The 21,080-nt window shown below is 42.0% G+C and overlaps 1 protein-coding gene across 10 annotated transcripts in view; it reads left to right on the forward strand.

Annotated features, from left to right (window-relative positions):
- LOC129170302 (ankyrin-1-like) overlaps positions 1-21,080 on the forward strand; it is an 83,942-nt gene that overhangs the window by 27,154 nt on the left and 35,708 nt on the right. For 9 of the 10 annotated variants that reach the window (XM_054757704.1, XM_054757699.1, XM_054757705.1 and 6 more), the window contains exons 2-23: positions 3,642-3,743; positions 6,830-6,928; positions 7,081-7,179; positions 7,901-7,999; positions 8,680-8,865; positions 8,990-9,088; positions 10,406-10,504; positions 10,709-10,807; positions 11,114-11,311; positions 11,427-11,525; positions 13,063-13,161; positions 13,283-13,381; positions 13,456-13,653; positions 14,640-14,738; positions 15,876-15,974; positions 17,123-17,320; positions 17,421-17,519; positions 17,633-17,731; positions 17,858-17,956; positions 18,074-18,166; positions 18,873-18,945; positions 19,843-19,863. In XM_054757704.1, the coding sequence (XP_054613679.1) occupies positions 3,642-3,743; positions 6,830-6,928; positions 7,081-7,179; positions 7,901-7,999; positions 8,680-8,865; positions 8,990-9,088; positions 10,406-10,504; positions 10,709-10,807; positions 11,114-11,311; positions 11,427-11,525; positions 13,063-13,161; positions 13,283-13,381; positions 13,456-13,653; positions 14,640-14,738; positions 15,876-15,974; positions 17,123-17,320; positions 17,421-17,519; positions 17,633-17,731; positions 17,858-17,956; positions 18,074-18,166; positions 18,873-18,945; positions 19,843-19,863 (2,455 nt within the window). The remainder of the gene's footprint in view (positions 1-3,641; positions 3,744-6,829; positions 6,929-7,080; positions 7,180-7,900; positions 8,000-8,679; positions 8,866-8,989; positions 9,089-10,405; positions 10,505-10,708; positions 10,808-11,113; positions 11,312-11,426; positions 11,526-13,062; positions 13,162-13,282; positions 13,382-13,455; positions 13,654-14,639; positions 14,739-15,875; positions 15,975-17,122; positions 17,321-17,420; positions 17,520-17,632; positions 17,732-17,857; positions 17,957-18,073; positions 18,167-18,872; positions 18,946-19,842; positions 19,864-21,080) is intronic. The other variant, XM_054757702.1, reaches the window with a different exon arrangement.

Here is a 21,080-nt window from a genome sequence, read left to right on the forward strand (position 1 = left end):
AGGTTGGTGAAGCACTGCTTTTGTAGTTGGAGGCAATGCATGGTGATTTTTTCCATATTTATATACTGTAAACAAATTGTTCTCAGACCCATTGTAGACTCATTGCAGTTTTGTCTGTGTAGTTGTATTATTCTCTCTCTAGATTCTTATTAAGCTACTTGCTAATTTCCTGTTCATAGCTGGTTACCTGCCGCTGTAGCGTGGTTCCAACTGGACTCTTCTGCTGTTTCGCTGTTTTACATTCAAGCTAGCTTAGCGATTAGCGTGAGTTCCCCGTCTTAGCTTAGCTATTCCTCGTCCTCTTTGAGCGATAACGACGCTCTTAAGACATGCGGTTTATTTTCCACCATCCAAGCGAGGATTAGTAACTGATATGAGCGTCTCCGCACATGCTAGTTACAGCTCTGCGTTACACTAACGACTTGTTTCATGTTGTCGCTCTCAATTTTGCGGCAATGTCATGATAGGGCGATAGAATTCATATCTCTTTGGTAGGACCGCCCTCCCATAAATGATTAATCCTGTAGAAAAAGAGAACTAGTTACGTGCGTGCGACGCATCGCTACACTGACGAAAGAAGTGACTTTCGTTCTTTTTAGTTAACTTTGAGGTAATTTTTTCCCCTCATTTTATCTCCCAAACATGCAAAAGCAAATGAAAGTGAAAGTGAAAAGCAAAGACATTGTAAAATGCTCAGAAAGTGGAGTAACATCAATCATCATTGGCTGCATGCCCAGTGGTGGTGTGCGATACCAATGATTTCATTTCCGATCCAACACTGAGGAAAATTCAGGCTGGTATCGGCAATGCAGATCCAATACTGATTCTTTGTCCAAATTCACCTCATGTGTCTGGTAAATTTTAAAAAGTTGTGTATTTGTAATCTACAAAATATGATTTTCTTTTTGGGGGCATTTGTGTTCCGTCTTTCTCACTTGTCTTTACAATAAAAAAGAAAATGAGCAAAATAATAAAACCATTAAAATACCTGGTAATAATTATTAAGATCTAATATAAGAATGGAAGCTTTATTCCCAATTCACACACGGCTTGGATTACGATCAGCCACCGTTTCGACAGACACAACATTACCGCAAATGACTGAAGTATCAAATTTTAGACTTTAGAGCATGAAGAGCTGGTATTGGAAGCCACACATCACTAATGCCCAGTCCAAGCCACTCAAACTGAAGGACCTCCTGTACATCTAGAACTAGCCATACGCAGTATTTATGCTGGAGTACTTAACCGGGTGTACCCAATAAAGTGAAAGCATCTGCATTTCCTGTATTGTAGCGCGTGTGGCTGTGAAAGCTGTGTTTGTGTGTGTGTTTGCTTGTTAATCAGTCTTTTGTGGTAGAAGTGGGTCTTTGTTCAAATCCATGAGGGTTCATTACTGTGATCCTTCTCCCCTCGTTTGGTTGCCAAGACCAACATCCTACTCAGCCTATGCGCTTATTTTTAGCATTTGTCAGCAATTTATCTTCATGTATTTTGCATTATGCAGTATGTATTAAGTATCTTGTTTGCACTCACAATAATCGAATGAACTACTATTTTCCACGTCCCCTGGCTATAGTCGTACAGTGGAACCTCGGATTTTGACAATAATCTGTTTTAGAAGGTCAGATGAAAAGCGAAAGCAATTTTTTTCCAGACTCCCAAATATATTCTGTAACAAATGATCATATTTTATTTTATATATGAATGACGAATGAAATGGATGGAAAAGCAGGAGGGGGCAAGGGTATGGTTATACTGTAGCTGTACACTTGATCATTACACAAATTGGCCCGGCTCACTTTCTGTTATGCATCTCGGTTAAACCATTCCCCCTGCAACCTGTGTCAACTAGGAACCTTTGCATTATCGTGACGGACGCCACCTTCACGGTTTGTTACGAGTTCTTTGTTGAAATCAGTTGCGTTTCCCAACTTCTTTATCAAAGTTCTGGCACTTGCAGCTTTCTTTGGCACCACGATGGGTTATTTTGCAGCCGTAATTTTTGAAAAAGCACACAGAACACTCAGAAATACTCCGTGCAGTTGAACGCCTCATCAGCGCAGTGCGCACTTTGCTTTTTTAGGAGCGAGAAAGGAGACAGAAATTGAGTTGTTCATCGTTCTGCTTGCATTCTATGACCAAAATACACACCCACACATAATAAAGATAATTAAAGGATTTTCGAGACATATTTTTGGCAATAATGTTCTTCAAAACACAGAATCCGAAGAAAACCGGAGCCTACTAAAACCAACGTTTCACCAAACTTTCTCTTTGTACAGATTGGCAAACAATAGTTAATTTAAAAAAATAATTACGCCAGGCCTGTCATGATAAAAATGTTGCTGGTCGATAATTGCGCTATAAATTATCGACGATAATCGATTTTTTTTTTTTTAGAACATATTATCATTAAGTTCATTATTCAATGATCACTGTGTCACGTCACATTTGAGCCACTAGATGGTACTCAAGCGTAGTGTACCTGTGTGAGGCGCAGAAGATGCCTACTATAGCACTTACGAATCGCGGGGCGTCACCACTTTACATACCCTGGGTATTGCGAGCTCGCGCACGAAACATTCACCTGTTGTCTGTTCTATTTTTAGCACACGGACACACGGCCCATGGGGTCAGTGCAGTAATCTCTGCAAGAGGTCACGGAATGTGGCTATTAAATAAAGGGAATGTGATGTTTGTGTCGGGTGTGTGTCTTGTATCCCACCGGGAAATATTGGAGTTGTACCCCTGCTTCAGTTGTGATGGAGTTATAAGGTTTTGTAGTGTAATGCATAACGCAAGTAAAACTTTATGATGGACTTTAAATGGCTTTGGCCTTGTCACTCTCGTGTCAGCATGTGCTCTGATTTTGTAGGGACAACCTTCGCAATTGTCAGTGTTGTGTTCAACAAGCACGAAGTGCAAGAAACTCATCTATCTGAGCACATAACACAGGCTGTTTGTTTAACGGAAATTAAATGAGGTTAAGTTGGAAAGGAGGGTGGAGCAAATGATGTTATTTGTTTAAGGATGCAGTCTAATGGAGTACATATATCCGGATTGAAGAACGCCTGCTCGTGGTAGCGGCAATGCGAATAAAGAGATGTGAGAGAGCAGTTCCGTATAATCAAACCTCTCAGGATCAACAGCTCATAATGATGCTGCTGAAAGGAGGCGAGGAAAGGGTCGAGAATATGGCGCAGCGTGCAGTATTTCTACTTGAGGCTATTGGAAACCTCTCATTGTGCGGGTCAGATGTGTCACACCATCGGCTGGTGAATGAATACTAAGGTAGGCGTGCAAACTCACGGCGAGAAACAAAGCACATGTGCTCTCCTCTGAGATCAGACAAGCAGACAGCGCGCCTCGTGGCGGAATGTGTGCTCGGCTACGGATGTCTGCCTGGCTCACTGTGTGGGTGACACTCCATTGTTAGAATTTTTACACAAACTGTAATACCATTGTCCTACATAACATTGATTCAGAGTGATAGTGACTACAGTGCGTTAGGATCTGTAGTACAGTACTTCAGGTCATACAGTAAGGGGAGTTGCATCCGATTGTCTGAGTTCTGTGTAAACGGATTGTTCCTGTGCATTGATCCCATGATTAACAGTCATCCTCTGTTTTCATTGCAGGCCGATGCAGCCACCAGCTTTCTGCGTGCAGCTCGTTCAGGCAACCTGGACAAAGCTCTGGACCACATCAAGAATGGAATAGATATCAATACAGCAAATCAAGTAAGCACATGTTTGAGAATACAGATTTCCAACTGCGCGCTTAGTGTTACATCAGGGTAAACCCAAGTTCATGGTGAATTTGCATGGTTAATAACTTGCAAGTCAGCGTGATGTGACACCAGATATAAGGACCTATCTGCCACCTATCTACAGTCATGGCCAAAGGTTTTGAGAATGACAAAAACATTAATTTTCACAAAGTCTGCTGCCTCAGTTTTTATGATGGCAATTTGCATATACTCCGGTATGTGAAGAGATGAATGTCAATGAATTGCAGAGCCCCCTTTGTCATGGAAATCAACTTATTCCCAAAAACACAATTTCCACTGCATTTTAGCCATGCCACAAAAGGACCAGCTGACATCATGTTAGTGATTCTCTGGTTAACATAGGTGAGAGTATTGACAAGGACAACGGCTGGGGAGGACTCTGCCATTGTGACTGAGTGAGAATAGCAGACTGGAAGCTTTACAAAGGAGCGTGGTGCTTGAAATCTTTGTGTTTCCTCTGTTAACCATGGTCACCTGTACGGAAACAGGTGCAGTCATCATTACTTAGCACAAAAAGGGCTTCACAGGCAAGGATATTGCTGCTGGTAAGATTGCACCTCAATCAACTATATATCAGATCGTTAAGAGCTTCAGGGAGACACATGTATAAGTCAGAATGGGAAAGGATTCGTTTGCCACTGCTACTGGAAGTCTCCCAGACAAATGGAAGTGGCAAACACTGAGGAAAAAAGATAAAACAAATGAATAATAAATGATCTGTCTTGAGCCGAATTGCCTATATACTTTAATATCCCGCTCTACGGTTATCATCACACTTTTCATTGTTGTTATCACTGGTACTCTTTTGTAGCGGCCTCACAAAGAAAGCTAACGATGCAAAAGCGTTTAGATCCTCACTGAACTGGCACGCCGATGTCATTTATGATGATGGTTTGAACACCAAGTTATGTTATGTTATGTTTATGTTTGGGCGAACTCCCACCCAAATCTGTCCCACTTTTTTGGCCATTTACAATGTAAATGATTACTTGTGCTGATTATAATGGGATTCATTGTAATGACATGCTTGCTCTAACATGAATTGGAAACGAAATGAAGATTTTCTTCGCAAATATTAAGAGATTAGCAGTATTTGGGTCTTCTAGGGCGGCGTTTCATAACACGTTAGGAAGGTGCAAGGATTTCCCACAGTAATGAGGTCACTATTATGAAACAGCCGGAATTGAAATGCGTAAGAAATACATGTTATCCTACAGAGGATAAAGTTTGCTTTTACTTGAAGCCTTCAGTGGATAATTTAAGCGCAACACATAATTTCACACTGTCCCCCAAGGAGAGTGAGTCTTCACAGGAAGTAATAAAAAAGACAGAAAAGACAATTAAAAATTCAAGAGCTCCTGGATACTCCACCTTTGTGTAAAGTGGTGTACATAAATAATTCAGTATTTCAGATGATAGTTCTTTCAATCTTCCATGGCCCAAACTGTCTATTTTCTTACACCTTGTTGCATCATTGCTACAACAGAGCTTGCAAATTGAATGTGTCCGTTGTGTACACATTATGCACACATTGGCTGGTATGAAGGTTTTTAAAATGGCAATTGGGAACAGTACATACATACTTAGCAATGCTTGCAGAAGACAAGCTAGTCAGCTGTGTGAGGCTGCAGATGCTGTACTTGTAAGGGCAGACAACAAGTGTGGATAACTGAGACTCCTGGTGGTCAGGTTGGTCTTAGCACGAGTTTGGATCCCTCCTTTGAGAAACCGAGAGACAATTAGGCACACACACACACAGATAAATGGCTGCTTGCTCATCACTATCATCACTGCATTTTGTCAGAACAGAGTAGCAGTGGGTTTATAGTCTATTTTTAGAGAGGCGGTAACTAGACGAGGGATGTGCTGCACGGCGAGAGAAGTCAGGCACTTTGTAGAGCCCAGGAAGCACACAGCTTTAAGCCAATGGCGGTTGAAATTGAGATTCCACTTAGTTAATTTTCAGAGTTCATGCTCGGATTTCCGTATTTGGCGGCTTTTTAAAACAGATGCCAGGTCCAAAGCCTTTGAGACATTTAAATCTTTGTTGATTCAGGTGATTAGAAGTTGCTGCTTTACTTAGGGGTGAATTAATGCACCCACTTGAAAGGGCACTGCTGATTAATTCATTAAGTCGCCATAAGAGATGTAGTGGTCTGTGATTCTATTAATCTTGTTATTAAAGGGATTATTACACTGGAACTACGCAAATTTTGCGATACAGATAATCCCTTCAAAGGAACACATTAGTAATACACATTTGGAGATTTAGGCACACCAGATTTGTTTTTTACGTTTAAAGCAGCCGAGTGGTTAGCCCATTGGCCTCACAGTCAGAACATTGAGGGTTTGAATCTTTGTTCGGACATCTCTGTGTGAGTGAGTGCGTTTACTTTGGGTTTGTTCCTCTCACAGCCGAAAAAACTTGTATGTCCGGCTAACTGGAGTGTTAAACTCAAGCTTAGTCCACCACATCACTTTTTGTGGCTCATGAAAGCCTGGAAATAATGCACGTCAAAATTTTGTTCGTCAGTTTTGACAGAAAATTTTTACTGCGTGCAATTGGAGTTTTTAATTTTTGTTGTTGTGGTGGTTTGGCTGGAATTACCCTCATTCCACGCAAACAACTTTGGCAAGTAGAGGTCTTAATGTCGCCACAAATGGGTGAAACCAGTCTTGGCACATCAAGCGTATTCAAGAGTCAAATTGCACGCTGAGTACAACAAATCCATACATGTTGGCAGGTCTGCACTGTATTGAAAGTCCTCCCTACCTCTCACCGGGCCCACTATTTGAGAAGCAGTGTTCTAAGACACCCTGAACAGTCCAGTTGCGCACACAATTCAGGCAAAGCTGCGGCTCTCGCAAGACAACCTTAGCTGTGATGTTGAAATGAGTTTGATGCCCTTGCTTTAAGTTGTTGATAAGTGTGAATGTTTGTCTATATGTACCCCTGCTCCAGCTCACCTGTGGCCCAAATGAGTGGAATAGAAAATACATGGAAAGTGATTATATCACTCTATTTTTTTCTGACAGAATGGCCTCAATGGGTTGCATCTGGCATCTAAAGAGGGTCATGTGAAAATGGTCCTGGAGCTCCTTCACGCTGGCATTGAACTGGAGGCCACCACCAAGGTACGTGCTCTTTTTTCTCTGTTTGAAGAACCACTTCAAACTGAGATGCAGTAAAAGAAGCATCACAGTGGCGATGTCTTTGTTTTGTGTGTATGAGTGAGTTTCACAGCATGTTATCTTTTCATATCTTCTCATCTCCTTGTGACCTCCAGAAAGGCAACACGGCTCTCCATATCGCAGCGCTGGCAGGCCAGGAGAAAGTGGTGGCTGAGCTTGTCAATTATGGAGCTAACGTCAATGCCCAGTCGCACGTGAGTCAAGTGGCGAGGAACTGTATGTGTGAGCTTGTGTGCAAAGTCACGTATTTGTTTATTACCGTGTATACAGTAATCCCTTGTCTATCGCGGTTCATTGGTTCCAGACCCGACTGTGATAAGTACATTTCTACAAAGCAAGCAAGCTATTTATAAATGAAATATTTTTATATTTACATCTTAGAAAACCTGTTTACGACCTTCTAAATACATTTTTTAACATTATTAGAGCCCTCCAGACATGAAATAACACCCCTATAGTCACTTTTACACTCGTATTACCCAATATAGTAGACATAATAAGAGTAAATAAGCCATTTAAGACATAAATAAGACTATTGCTCGTGTTTGTTTTTATTTTTCTGTTGCTCGTATGTATACATGTGTCCGATGTTCTGGCCGAAAAGGAAGTGACGTCAGGGGTCAGAGTTGAGTTTTAGCTTGGCGTGGGCTACAGCTGCTGCAAGTAGCCTGTGTTTTTATCAGGGATTTTTATTTGTGATTATTGTGCCTGCTGTTAATTGAAACATGCAATAAAAGCCTGTTGTTCCAGTGATCAAGTCTGGTGAAGCCGTGAAATTCGAAGCGTGAAGTGGCGAGGGATTACTGTATTTGTAAACGTGACAGCAGCGTACATGACGGGTCCTGCATGGATCTGATTTCCGTGTATCCTCGTGTTGTGCATTTGTAAACCTATGTAATATGTTTGTTCATACAGAAAGGATTCAGTCCTCTCTACATGGCAGCCCAGGAGAATCACCTAGAGGTGGTCAAGTTCCTGCTCGAGAACGGTGCCAATCAGAGTCTCCCGACCGAGGTAGGTGTGTGTGTGCGGACTTGATCAATACAAGTACTCCTAAAACATGCATCATCGGTGGCACTAGTATGATGAGTACATGCTGTACGTAGGGCCTCACGATCCATGGGGGTTATTTTGCACAAGTGGGCACATTCTTGGGAAATGCGCAAAGGATGTGCATCGCTGCCGTGAGGCATAGAGCACAAAGTCAGCCCAAGGCAGGAGAGCGGAAAAAAAGGGACGAGTAATCAGACACCATGCCTGTGGCGTTCACTTGTCAATCCCTGGTGGTGTAATGGTACAGCTGCTGCCTTTTAACGCAGCGGGCGCAGGTTAGATTTCGATTCGTTACGCCGTTCATTTGTTTTTTTACGCTAAAAATAATTTATTGAACAATTTCTTTCCCATGTATTCGTATCACTCCCAAACATACATCCAGCTAAACTCTGGTTCAAGTCAAATAATATAAAAATAGCTTTTAATGGGTCTGCTCAGGGGCGGCCCTGGCCAAACCTCATAAGGTTTTGCTATAAAAAGCTATGAACAAGGCCAGCAAAAGGAGTTCTATATTCCACCTCTACTACCAAAATAAAGAATACTAAATTGTCTCCTTTTGTCAGCATATTTAAAATTAGTCTCCCTGTTTGTTTTCTTTCCTTTTCTACTTGCCTCACTTGTTTCTACTTGTCTCTCACCAGGACGGCTTCACTCCTCTGGCGGTAGCCCTCCAGCAGGGCCATGAAAATGTTGTAGCGCTGCTCATCAACTACGGCACCAAAGGCAAGGTCCGCCTCCCCGCGCTACACATCGCTGCCCGAAATGACGACACACGCACCGCAGCAGTGCTCCTGCAGAACGACCCCAATCCTGACGTTCTCAGCAAGGTTAAAATGTTGGAGTGTTTGGAAAAGTTACACATTACGCAAAAAAATTGTTTTGTTCCTCATGTGTACATTTGTATTTTTTTAACAGTTCTTCAATCTCACACATTATCCCTTCTCTCTGTAGACTGGTTTCACACCTCTCCACATCGCAGCCCACTATGAAAATATGAGCGTCGCCCAGTTGCTGTTGAACAGAGGAGCCAACGTAAACTTCACCCCAAAGGTTTCAGCTGCCTTTTCAAACCCAATAACTGTGACTCAAACATTGTGTGTCAAGAAAAGATTGTCAGCCGTTCTTCAACACTTCTTGGGGGCGCACTGGCACCGGGCTGGGGCACGCTCAACACGTAAAGTTCAGTTCTTTTGAATTGCACAGGCACTCCGATCCGGACTAAAGCGCTGTACCGTTGTCCCTCGTCATGGTTTGAATTTCGCGGCTTTACTCTATCACAGTTTTTCAAAATAAATTAATTAATAAATTATCGCTGTTTTGTGGTTGGCTACGGGCTATTTTACGTTTTTTTTTTAATGCATATTTAAGCAAACTGTACGTATTTTTGGCCTAAATTAAGCATTTTCAAAAATAAAAACGGCTAAGCAGGAACTAAAATACAAACATAAGGCATTCAAAAGACGCTTTCAAGACGTGATATGTAGTATTCTACACTGGTCGCCAGGTGTCAGTAATGTTACATTGATAGCCACAGCAGGAAGTATGTGGTCCAGAAAAAAAACAACAAGGAACTGTCCCACTGCTAACGTGTGAGTCTGTTATGTCTTATTAAAGTCCAATATGTCTTATGTTCTGTTATTAGCTACATTTTTTGGGTAATACGAGTGTAAAGGTGACTATAGGGGTGTTATTTTATATCTAGAGGGCTCTAATAGTCTAAAAACCCTTATTTAAAAAAACATAAAGAACCAATTAACCGCAATAAATGAGGGATTACTGTACAAGCACACACATATGCACCCAACCCGCCACTTATTAATGATAACTTCCACCTTACAGAATATATAGGACCAGAACTGCACAAAGTAATCCACAAGGTCAAAGCCCAAGTTGTCAGGTACTGGTGCTGGGGGGAGTTTGAGCAAAAGAAGAGAATTTATCGATAGTCAGACTACGTGATTGAGGGTGGAGGGATTCCTCGGTGAGCACTGCAGGGAAGGCTGGGCAGGGAATGATGCAGCTGTGTCGGGTAGGGAAGACGGCAAATCGCACTGCAAAAAGTGCACAAAAGCCAGGAGTTTAAAAGGAGTTGCAAAAAACACAAAGAAACAATTGGTCGGTGTTACCAGTAGAGAGTTCATAACAAGCTGGTGATGTTTCCTCCTCTTGGAGTTCCAAGGAGTTACACATCAGGGCGCTGCAATAAGAAGATGAAACTCAAGCACAAATGCATGCAATGTTGATGTTTCTTATAATTAATTCCATAGACTGTATCATGACCAGTAAATACTTTATATCGAATGCAGCAATGATGGGTGGTTGTTGACGATGCAACTGACCTATTTTTGCCTCTCTCCTCTTCATTAGAATGGCATTACACCCCTTCATATCGCCTCCAGGAGGGGCAATATGATGATGGTCAGACTCCTGCTGGACAGAGGGGCCCAGATCGATGCCAAAACAAAGGTAGTTTCTAGTTCAGTTGCTATTTCCTGTTGCATTTGCTGCTCATGTCTGGCATTTAGTCACTAATGCGTTCCAATTAGCTTCCAAATATTTATCCACTCCATCTGTCGCCTCTCCCCCTGCTGAGTTCCTCTTTCTTGCTCATGATGTTGTCGAATACGTGTTCTTTTTTCTTTTTCTTTTTCTTTTTGCTCGTGTGCGCAGGATGAACTGACTCCGCTTCACTGTGCAGCCAGAAACGGACACGTTCGCATTATTGAGATCCTGCTGGAACACGGCGCTCCCATCCAAGCTAAAACCAAGGTACTGTTTAATGAGCTCACAGTGAGACTCTTTCATCTGATACTGCAAGTTTCCCCACTCCGGATTGTGCGACTCTTTTGATATAATGAGTGATCTCAGTGTTACTTAACGATGTGCCCACATACAGTATATAATCACTTAGCCCTGTTATAAAATGGTATCTTCTTGAGTACATTAACTTAACTTTCTGAAGGATTGGTCTGTTTACCTTTGAGCTTCCTCTCCCATGGATCTGCAGATGTTATCTACACAGAGCATCTTTTTCTTCCAGTAAGGTTCTTCTCATCTCTCTGTGCTCTTGTGCAGAACGGTCTGTCCCCCATCCACATGGCAGCTCAGGGGGATCACATGGACTGTGTAAGACAGCTACTCCAATACAACGCAGAGATTGACGATATCACGCTGGACCACTTAACCCCTCTTCATGTAGCAGCACACTGTGGTCACCATCGCATGGCCAAAGTCCTTCTGGACAAGGGCGCCAAAGCCAATGCTCGAGCTCTGGTAGTTCTTCTCCTTGTGTTCAAAAAGATGATGCCTGAGTGCTGTAGAAAACATACACTCCCTTTACAAGTATTTGACATATTTTAAGTTGTTGTGGGCTTTTTTCTGTATCCAGAATGGTTTCACACCTCTCCATATTGCGTGCAAGAAGAACCACATGCGGTCGATGGACCTGCTGCTCAAACATTCTGCTTCCTTAGAAGCTGTCACAGAGGTGAGACGCTGTTTGTGGCAGTGACGTGTGGTGAGGGACACGGCTGGTGAGGCAACTTTGGAGGTTTTTTAATGTTAATACAGGTTGCTCTTTAAGACTATAACAAGGAATAAGAAGACAATAATTCACTTTTGTTAAACATTTTGTTGTCGGATACTTTTCAGTTCAATTTACTTTTTTTGTGGTCTTACCTTTTATTTGTATGTGAGGTACAGTCATTCCTTGCCACTTTGCGGCTTGAATTCTGCGATTTATTCATATAATAAAATATGTTAATAAGTCATGCTCATTTGTAGTTGAATACGGCTTATTATTAGTCCAAAAATATGCATATTGAAGCAAATTTTAAGTATGTTTTGACTAAATTTTCAGCATTTTCAAGCATTAAAAATCATAAATTAAGTAAAATACAAACATAAGGCATTCAGCAGACATGTAGAGATATGTAGTATTCTACACTGGTCACTAGGTGTCAGTAATGTTACTGTAATGTTTGGTGAGACACACAAACGCCAGACTTAATTGCCACAACAACAGGCTTTTATTGCAGGTTTGAATTATTTCACAACAGGCACAATAATCCCTAATAAAAATCCCTCATAAAAACACAGACCACTGTCGCACTTGTAACTCACACCAAGCTAATACTGAACTCTGCACCCCCGTCACTTCCTGTCCTCCCGCCACACAGCTCTCCTAGGAACATATTTATAGCATCACACATAAACGCGAGTAATATTAATGTTTTAAATGGCTTATTTACTCTTATTATGTCCATTCTATTGGGTAAAACAAGTGTAAAGGTGACTACATGATTGTTATTTCATATCTAGAGAGCTCAAATAATGTTAGAAAACTGTATTTAGAAGGTTGTACATGGGTTTTCTATGCTCTAACGACAAAAATATTCCTTTTATAAATAAGAAATCCTACTTTGCAGAAATTCACTTACCACGGAACTGGAACCAATTAAACGAGGGGTTATCTTGCATGCACCCTTTTCTTTTCCGGGAAAAGCTCTGCTGCTTTGTTGTAAAAGTCTGACCAGCCTCTGTTGAGCTTGGATATATAATCCTCCGTCTTGGCAGTCAAATTCATTCATTCATTCAGCAGAACTTTAAAAATATCTTTAATATTTTCGGCGTGTTGCCGACTCTAACTCTATTATATTGGCGACTCAGTGCACTCAATATGTGAACTCAGAGGGTAGGCTGGGCTGGCGCACTCAATGAAGAGGAGATACTCACCGCAGCCTCATCTTAGGTTTTTGCCTTGTATTTATCAGGAAATATGCAAATTCAGCTCATTTTGAATTAAGAAAATGTTAATAACAATTGCAATCATACAGAAATTATCTTTACAACACAGGTCAATTGGCAAAATGTATTGTATTTTGTCATTATTATATTTTATGATGTCTGCACATCACTGCTGTTTAGTTAATGATTGTTTGTTAGTTGCATATTTTCCTACAAACATCTTCTTGCGCACGCAAACCCTTAAATGTGACTTTGTACATCTGTCTCTATGTGCACAGTCTGGCCTGACTCCTCTTCATGTAGCAGCTTTCATGGGCCATCTGAGCATAGTCAAGAACCTGCTCCAGAGAGGGGCTTCTCCTAACGCTTCCAATGTTGTAAGAACCTCTTGCCGACTAACTACATCAGTCCACTCAACCACTAAACCATGATAAACAGGTGTTAATTTCATATGCCATGTAGTAAGTGTGCTACTGTGTATATCTACTGTGCATCCAGAAAGTGGAGACTCCCCTCCACATGGCCTCCAGAGCAGGACACTGTGAAGTTGCGCAGTTTCTGCTGCAGAATGCAGCACAAGTGGACGCCAAGGCGAAGGTACCCGCGGTATTTTGTGTTGTGATCGCCGCGGCCATGAAACAACGTGCTATGCTGTCGTTTTCCGTTTGTAGGATGATCAGACCCCTCTTCACTGTGCGGCGCGTATGGGACACAAGGAGCTGGTCAAGCTGCTACTTGAGCACAAGGCTAACCCTGATTCATCTACGACAGCAGGCCACACACCCTTACACATCGCTGCACGTGAAGGACACATTCACACCATTCGTATTTTGTTAGATGCTGGAGCACAACAGACCAAAATGACCAAGGTAATGGTGACAGTGAGGCAAAGTCACATGCATTGCGTTATTCTGTCTTCACTATTTGGATATACTGTATATACAGTGGGGGAGGTCATTATTTTTGACTGTAGGTTTATTTGAACAGAGAGAGACAGAATCAACCAACATAAAATTCTGACAAATAACATTAAATAAAGCTGATACATGAATTTGTATTTGACTGAGTGAAATAAGGAATGGAGTGGAACCTCAGTTAGCGTCCGCCTCGGTTAGCGTGTTTTTCAGTTAATGTTGACGATTTTTGCCTTGGTTTACATACATTTTCGGGTTAAACACGGAGCTCGTCTTGATTTATTCTTAATACGCTGCGTGAGTCAACTCTGTTCTTAATCACAAAATGTCCTTAGCTTTTATCAAAGAAGCTAGCTTGCTAACAAAATGGCAACCGGAACCAGAAGTCAGCTATAACCCGTCTATGATGTCATCAGCAGTTGACAAAACATCTTGTTATAATTATATATGCATAAACCTATTGTAAATGCATAAAAATGACAAATAACAGGTATAAATGAACTTTTAAGGTTACTTATACCTTAATTGAAGACATTATTCTTGATGGAGTGCGCCCAAAGACACAATGAGATAGCAAGACACACCACGGATACCATTTCCTGTTTTGTCATGAGTTATTGCTTGAATTCAGTTCAGTTCAATAGTGTTTTTCACCTTCTTTACCAAATTGCCTAAACTTTCCGTGACTCCATTTTGGATTTCTGAGGTGAGAAACACTATTGAATTAAAAAAATAACTCACGGCAAAACAGGAAGGCGGCGTCCGTGTGGTGTCTTGCTACCTTTGTGTCTTTAGGAACATTTTTGGTTTTCTGCAACGAATTAAGTGGATTTTTTCTTATAGGGAAAAATTGATTCTGTTGGCGTCCGTTTCGGTTAAAATCTGGAATGAATTCATGACGTTAACCAAGGTTCTACTGTATTTGATTTTCACCCGAGCAGAAAGGCTTCACCCCCCTCCACGTGGCCTCTAAATACGGAAAGGTGGATGTAGCAGAGCTCCTTCTCGAGAGAGGCGCCAACCCCAACGCAGCGGGCAAGGTGAGGCAGTTTTGCGTGTGTATGAGAGTGCAACATGCGCAGTGTGTGATGTTATTGTGGCATGGGTCTCCTATATGCATGTTTCTTTGTGGTTTTTGTGTGCAGCCGAACCTCAGGTTTGGTACGCCCCAGTTTTTGTATGATTCGGTTTATGTCACAAATGTTTGCTAAAATTTTGCCTCGGTTTTTGTACAAAATTGCACTGCGTTAATCCCTTGTTTATCGCGGATAATTGGTTCCAGATCCGACCGTGACCAGTGAATTTCCGCAAAGTAATATTCCTTATACTGTATATATAAATATTTACAAAATATATATAAAAAATATATGTATATACAAATATATATACACATACAAATACTTTTGTAGTTGGAGCATCGAAAACATAGACATAGATATAGAAAACAGAGGAAACAAAACATAGAAAACGACCTTCTAAATACGCCTTTTAACATAATTAGAGCCCTTGAGACATGAAATAACACCCTTATAGTCACCTATACACTCTTATTATTCAATATAGTAGTAATAATAAGAAAAATAAAATAAGACATAAATAAGACTCATGTTGGTGTGTGTTGCTACAAATGTGTTCCCCTGGGTGGACCTGAAGCTTGGCGTGGGTTACGACCGTAACAGTAGCCCGTGTTTTTATTAGAGACTGTTATTAGGGATTATTCTGCCTGTTGTGAGATAATGCAAACCTGCAATAAAAGCCTGTTGTGCCGGTGATCAAGTCTGGCGTTTGTGTCTCACTGAACATTACAGTAACATTAGAGACACCGAGTGACAAGTGTAGAATGCTGCATATCGTTCACAGTGTCTTCGAAAGTGACTTCTGAATGCCTTTTATTTGTATTTCAGTTCATTTAGCCATTTTTATCATTAAAAATGCTTAATTTAGGCAGTAACGTCATACAATTTGCTTCAATATGCATGTTTTTTGACGAATCATAGGCCGTATTTGACTATGAAACAGCATGATTTATTAATTAATATATTTTTGGAAAACCGTGATAGAGTGAAGCCGCAAAATCCAAACCGCAAAGTGGGGAGGGGCTAAATGACGAAAACCGAGGTTCCACTGTCTGTCTATGTCTTTATATTTGAGTACATGTTCATGTATGTGTTCAACAGAACGGTCTGACACCCCTTCATGTGGCGGTTCACCACAACAACCTGGATGTTGTTAAACTCCTGGTCAGCAAGGGAGGATCCGCACACAGCACTGCACGAGTAAGAAACCTCACGTGTGTGAGAGCAGCCAGTGGCTGACTATCAGAAAATGTCATTTCATGCTAGGGCACATGTTGTGTGGACACCTGGCGGTTACATATACTGTACTGGTTTCCCTTTGGCAAAAAACACTCATCAGGGAGGACTCAGTACAAGATGTTGGTGTGTATAGGTGCAATTTTTAATCCAGAGCATTTTCTAGGTTGTTTCAAAATCTCTATGCTAGTTCTTCTACACCAGACTTCTCCCAGAATGCATTTATATATCTTGCGTTCAGTTATGCCGTAAGGGTTCTTCCAAAAAGTAAGGATGAAATATGAAAATAATTGATGAGTAAGGGGCTGTCCCATACTGCCGTTTAATGATTCCGTCTAAATATTTACGTCATACGGCGGCAAATTGTAATTTTAGAAGATAGAACAGTGTGTGTAAGGTCCAAATACGTCTCAGGAACATCTCAGTATGGATGACATCTTCATTCAGCCAGCTTAAGGAACATTGATCACCTGAGTAAAGTCTGCTTAAGCATGCGTAACAAAGGAAACGGCTGAAAAACGTCTGAATAACTTACGTCTATTGCGTCTTGTAGAAGGTCAAACTCCGCCCATCACCTCATCACAACCCCTCCTTCAGCTCCTTTTGAAATTATATTTGGATCACTTTTATCAGGGAATACTAAGGGTGTCATGAGAGCTCATTAAAACGTGACGATATTTCTCGTTTAGAGAAAAAGCAGTCTCGCAAGATCAGGGCAGACTATTATGAATAATAATGCACGTAATATGGAAGTGAGAGTGCGCGAGGCAGGATTGGAAGAGCACATTAACGTACACTGTAAACCTTGCAATCCAACCTACCTCGGTGTTCTCCGCGTCATTCGTCACCCAGCAGGTGCTTTTTTCCATCTTCAGCTTCAGTCCAACAGCTGCCAAGCAGAAGCTGTAGTAATTCTACATTTGATCAACATTTTGATCAATCGTCAAACGGCTCAGTGGGGCGGGGCCTTAAGAGATGTGTGTCTATAGTGTCGATCACACATGCAGCAATTGATGTGCTAGGCGACGTCTTTTGAGTTTTAATTGCACAGGTCTTACGCGAGGCAGTTTCCACTCCAGTGTCGTTCTACACATAATCGTGTCTCTCTGCAGAACGGTTACACCCCCTTGCATATAGCGGCCAAGCAGAACCAGATGGAAGTGGCCAGTTGCCTGCTGCAGAATGGGGCGTCGCCCAATGCCGAGTCCCTCCAAGGAATCACGCCTCTGCACCTGGCTTCGCAGGAGGGACGACCCGACATTGTAGCTCTGCTCATCTCCAAGCAAGCCAATGTAAATTTAGGAAACAAGGTACCGTGCCAGTCGTACTGTACGTACAGTAAACACACTGAATGCATTCAATTCCAAATCGATGCTCAATTCACACATCTTTCCATCTGTTCTCCCTCAGAATGGATTGACCCCTCTGCATCTTGTAGCACAGGAGGGTCACGTGGGCATCGCTGACACGCTGGTGAAACAGGGAGCGTCTGTTTACGCCGCTTCACGGGTGAGATCGACACTTCCTGCAGTGCAACAAAATAGGCCTTTATGAGTTATAACAGTTATATTGTATATGTTTAGTTTTCTATTATATTCGCGGTATGTCCCTGTTTGTCTCAGATGGGCTACACTCCCCTTCATGTGGCCTGCCACTACGGTAACATTAAGGTGGTCAAGTTCCTTCTGCAGCAGCAGGCTCACGTGAATAGCAAAACAAGGGTAAATTCCGTGATCAATAGCTATCAATCTATTGGCTGCAATAATTCATGGCTTTTGCTTGAACATTGCAGTGATCTAATCAGTGAGAAAAGACTTCTCTTATTATTCTCTCTATTTTGCCTCCAGATGGGCTACACCCCTTTGCACCAGGCAGCTCAGCAGGGTCACACTGATATTGTCACCCTGCTGTTGAAACACGGAGCACAGCCCAATGACATCACGTCGGTGAGTCACTTTCAGGCACAACTTTTTCTGTCACAGCTACCTACCTACCTACCTGCAAGCTTTTTACTGGCCAACCTCACTCGTTCATCTGCTTTTTAAACCCTTTTTTCTACACAGAATGGGACATCTCCACTGGGCATTGCAAAGCGTCTGGGTTACATCTCTGTCATCGATGTTCTCAAACTGGTGACTGAGGAATCTGTTTCTGCGGTAAACTATCACACATGCTTGACACGATTACCAGATGCCACCAAGAAATCAAATACAGCGGAAGCTCGGTTTTTGTACAACCCGTTTTTTTGTAGGATTTGTAGAAATTATTGCCAAAAATATTCCAAATAAAATACTGTATGGCCAACAGTGGTGACTCGGCCTCTATGAAGAATGGATAGTGGTTGGCACACTATACAGATTCAAGCCAGGGAATCCTTCAGTTGTCTATAGTGTGGGTGTGGGGGTGACTCATAGAACACACACAGATGAATGAATAGCTCCTTTTTTCCTCCTATCAAGCACTGTGTGCCCTGAGCTGATGAGGCTTTCAAGAGCACTGTGTATTTCAGAGTGTTCTGTGTGCTTTTTTAAAAAATTATGGCTGCAAAACAACCCACCATGATGCCAAAGAAAGTTGACTTTGATGAAGAATGTGAGAAAGAACTCGTAGCAAAGTAACGTAAAGCGAAGGGACTTTTAACACAGGTTGCAGGGGGAGCAGTTTAAGGGACACACATTACAGAAAATGCTGAAGTTTTCGACTTTTTGGAATGGCTTAGTAATGAAAACTGAGGTTCCACTGTGTAACTCAATGAAACATTTTTCTTACCTTGGTTAAGATCATCTTCTCTTACCTGCTTCCACAAAAGCATGGCCTCTTTACCATCTCTGGAGTGGCCTAATTTTTCGTCTCTTTCCGCAGATCACGACAGAGAAGCATCGGATGAGTTTTCCTGAGACAGTGGATGAGATCTTGGACGTCTCTGAGGATGAAGGTAGGTTGATATGGTTCCAGAATACCCGCCAGGTACGCAGTGGCGATGATGGTGCTTCTCTGAACAAGGCTGATTTGATGATTCAGCGGTTTTAAAGGGGACTTATTATACTCATTTTCGAAGAGCAGCTACACACGATGACCCGCACAGAAAGCTTTCTAGATCTTCCAGACTCTGCACCTCTTCCTGCAGTGTTTCCTGCCTGCCGCCTAAACGATCTGTGTAATTTACTCCACCACCGGCCCTCCTCTCGCCTCCCGCCGAGCCCACGCCGCTGTGATTGGTCACACTCTCAAGCTCTCCAGAGGACTTCCGGACAGCTGCCGAACCCCTTTTGTCCGATTACTTACGCAAAATAAACACATTTAGGACACTGATAAGTTGTTACTTACAGCTTCTGACTCTTCAACACAACCAAGTAACGTTAGAAAGGCGTCAGACTTCAGCAACAGTTTGGCCCATGTTCACAAAACAGTCCCGTGACAGATGAGCCTATTTTTCTCTTGCTGGCTGGGAATCAGCAACTCCAACCACGTCTGCCTGATGCTTGCCTCTTTAGGCACACCCGAACAAACATTTCCTGGGAGCCATTGCTCGACGGGCTGACACAGAGCGGGGGTGCTGGGCATGCCAATATAAGGACGTCCGGGTTGCACTGACGTCAGTGGAACTCGGTGTTTTAAAAAAACTCTGGAAAGAGCCGTCCGAAACTGCTTTCAGGGCTCACTTCCAAATGCGCAAGCCTCATTGTCTGACGCGTTGGCACTGTTGAGAATACAACATTGTAACAACATTTACCGGTCAGAAGAGAGGAAAAGCATAATAGGTCCCCTTTAACTTATACATAACAACAATAAATTCATGTTTATAACGTAACCCTTTCCATTTGTTTTGTAGGTGTTGCCCAGCTAACGTTAGGTAGGATTGTGTGTATCTCTGCTTAGTGACCATGTGGCTTCATCGCAGTCGCACTCATTTTCTCTGTGCATCACTACTTGTCTTCTAATCTGTTCCTCAGACTCAACCTCAGTCATATTTGTTCCGCTCTATTTTTTTTTTCTTCCTGCACTTTATCTTTTGCTCCGAGATTTATTTTGGAAAAAAAGGTCCTGTTTTTCATGAGCATTTGACGCACTTGTGTGGAAGAACTCATTAATGACAGGTGCCCTTCTAATTCAGCTGTTAAGTACCCCTGACAAAGACCAATTGATGAACAAGCTAATTAATACTCCTGAAAACAAGATGCTGTGTATATTGTGCTCGGAGGAATCCAGTTACTGTCATCCAGCTTCATGTTTAACGTGTTGCAATGGTGTAATTGTTTTGAATTTCTTTCTCCTCCTTAAAATAATTTTGTGTTTGTCTTTGTTCCCGAGCAGCCCATACCAATCGTGATGTTGTGTTTATGATTTCAGTCCCTTTTCTCTTTAATAACCAAGCTCTTTTCTCCTACACAGCAGCAATCATTACTACGTGTGATGTCATCTGTATTGAGCATGCTCGCTTAAAAAAAAAAAACAAAAAAAAAAACGCCATCACCAGGTGCCTTGTGATTTGCCGTGCGTGCTGGGTGTTGTTGGTTCGTCTCCATTGCTTCGAATCCCAAATGTCGGACTGTTTTGTGGACTTTTTTCTGTGATGTTGTGAACGTGAAACAAGGGCAAAGAATGGTTGCTGTTTCGCAATTACTTTTTAAACCAGGGGTGTCCAAACTTTTTTTATACCAAGAACTGCAATGGAACGGATGCCAGCCGGTGCAGCTGTACGGATGTACGTTTGTAATACCCTTGTCACACTAGAGGTAGGATGCGCCAGAATGCAGTTAAAATCCGTGGTTTATTCCCGGATATTTGAAGTGCATTCCAAATATCAGGACCCATTCTTGTGGTCGGCCTGAATGTTTTGAGCAGGCTAAAAACTTTCGAGGTTGATTTGAAGTGAAAAAATTTGAATAATATTCTAACTGCACTATAAATGCAGAAATTGTGAATTTCTCTTGGTGATTAATAAAGTGTCTATCTCCTAGATATTCTTACGGTATTCCAACAGCATTCCAAACATTCTGATCACATTCGAAACTTTACAATGAAGCGTCGTCTTATTCACATCACTTCATATGCAAGGAAAGGAGGAGC

This window comes from Dunckerocampus dactyliophorus, chromosome 17 (assembly GCF_027744805.1).
Source record: "Dunckerocampus dactyliophorus isolate RoL2022-P2 chromosome 17, RoL_Ddac_1.1, whole genome shotgun sequence".
Lineage (NCBI taxonomy): Eukaryota > Metazoa > Chordata > Actinopteri > Syngnathiformes > Syngnathidae > Dunckerocampus > Dunckerocampus dactyliophorus.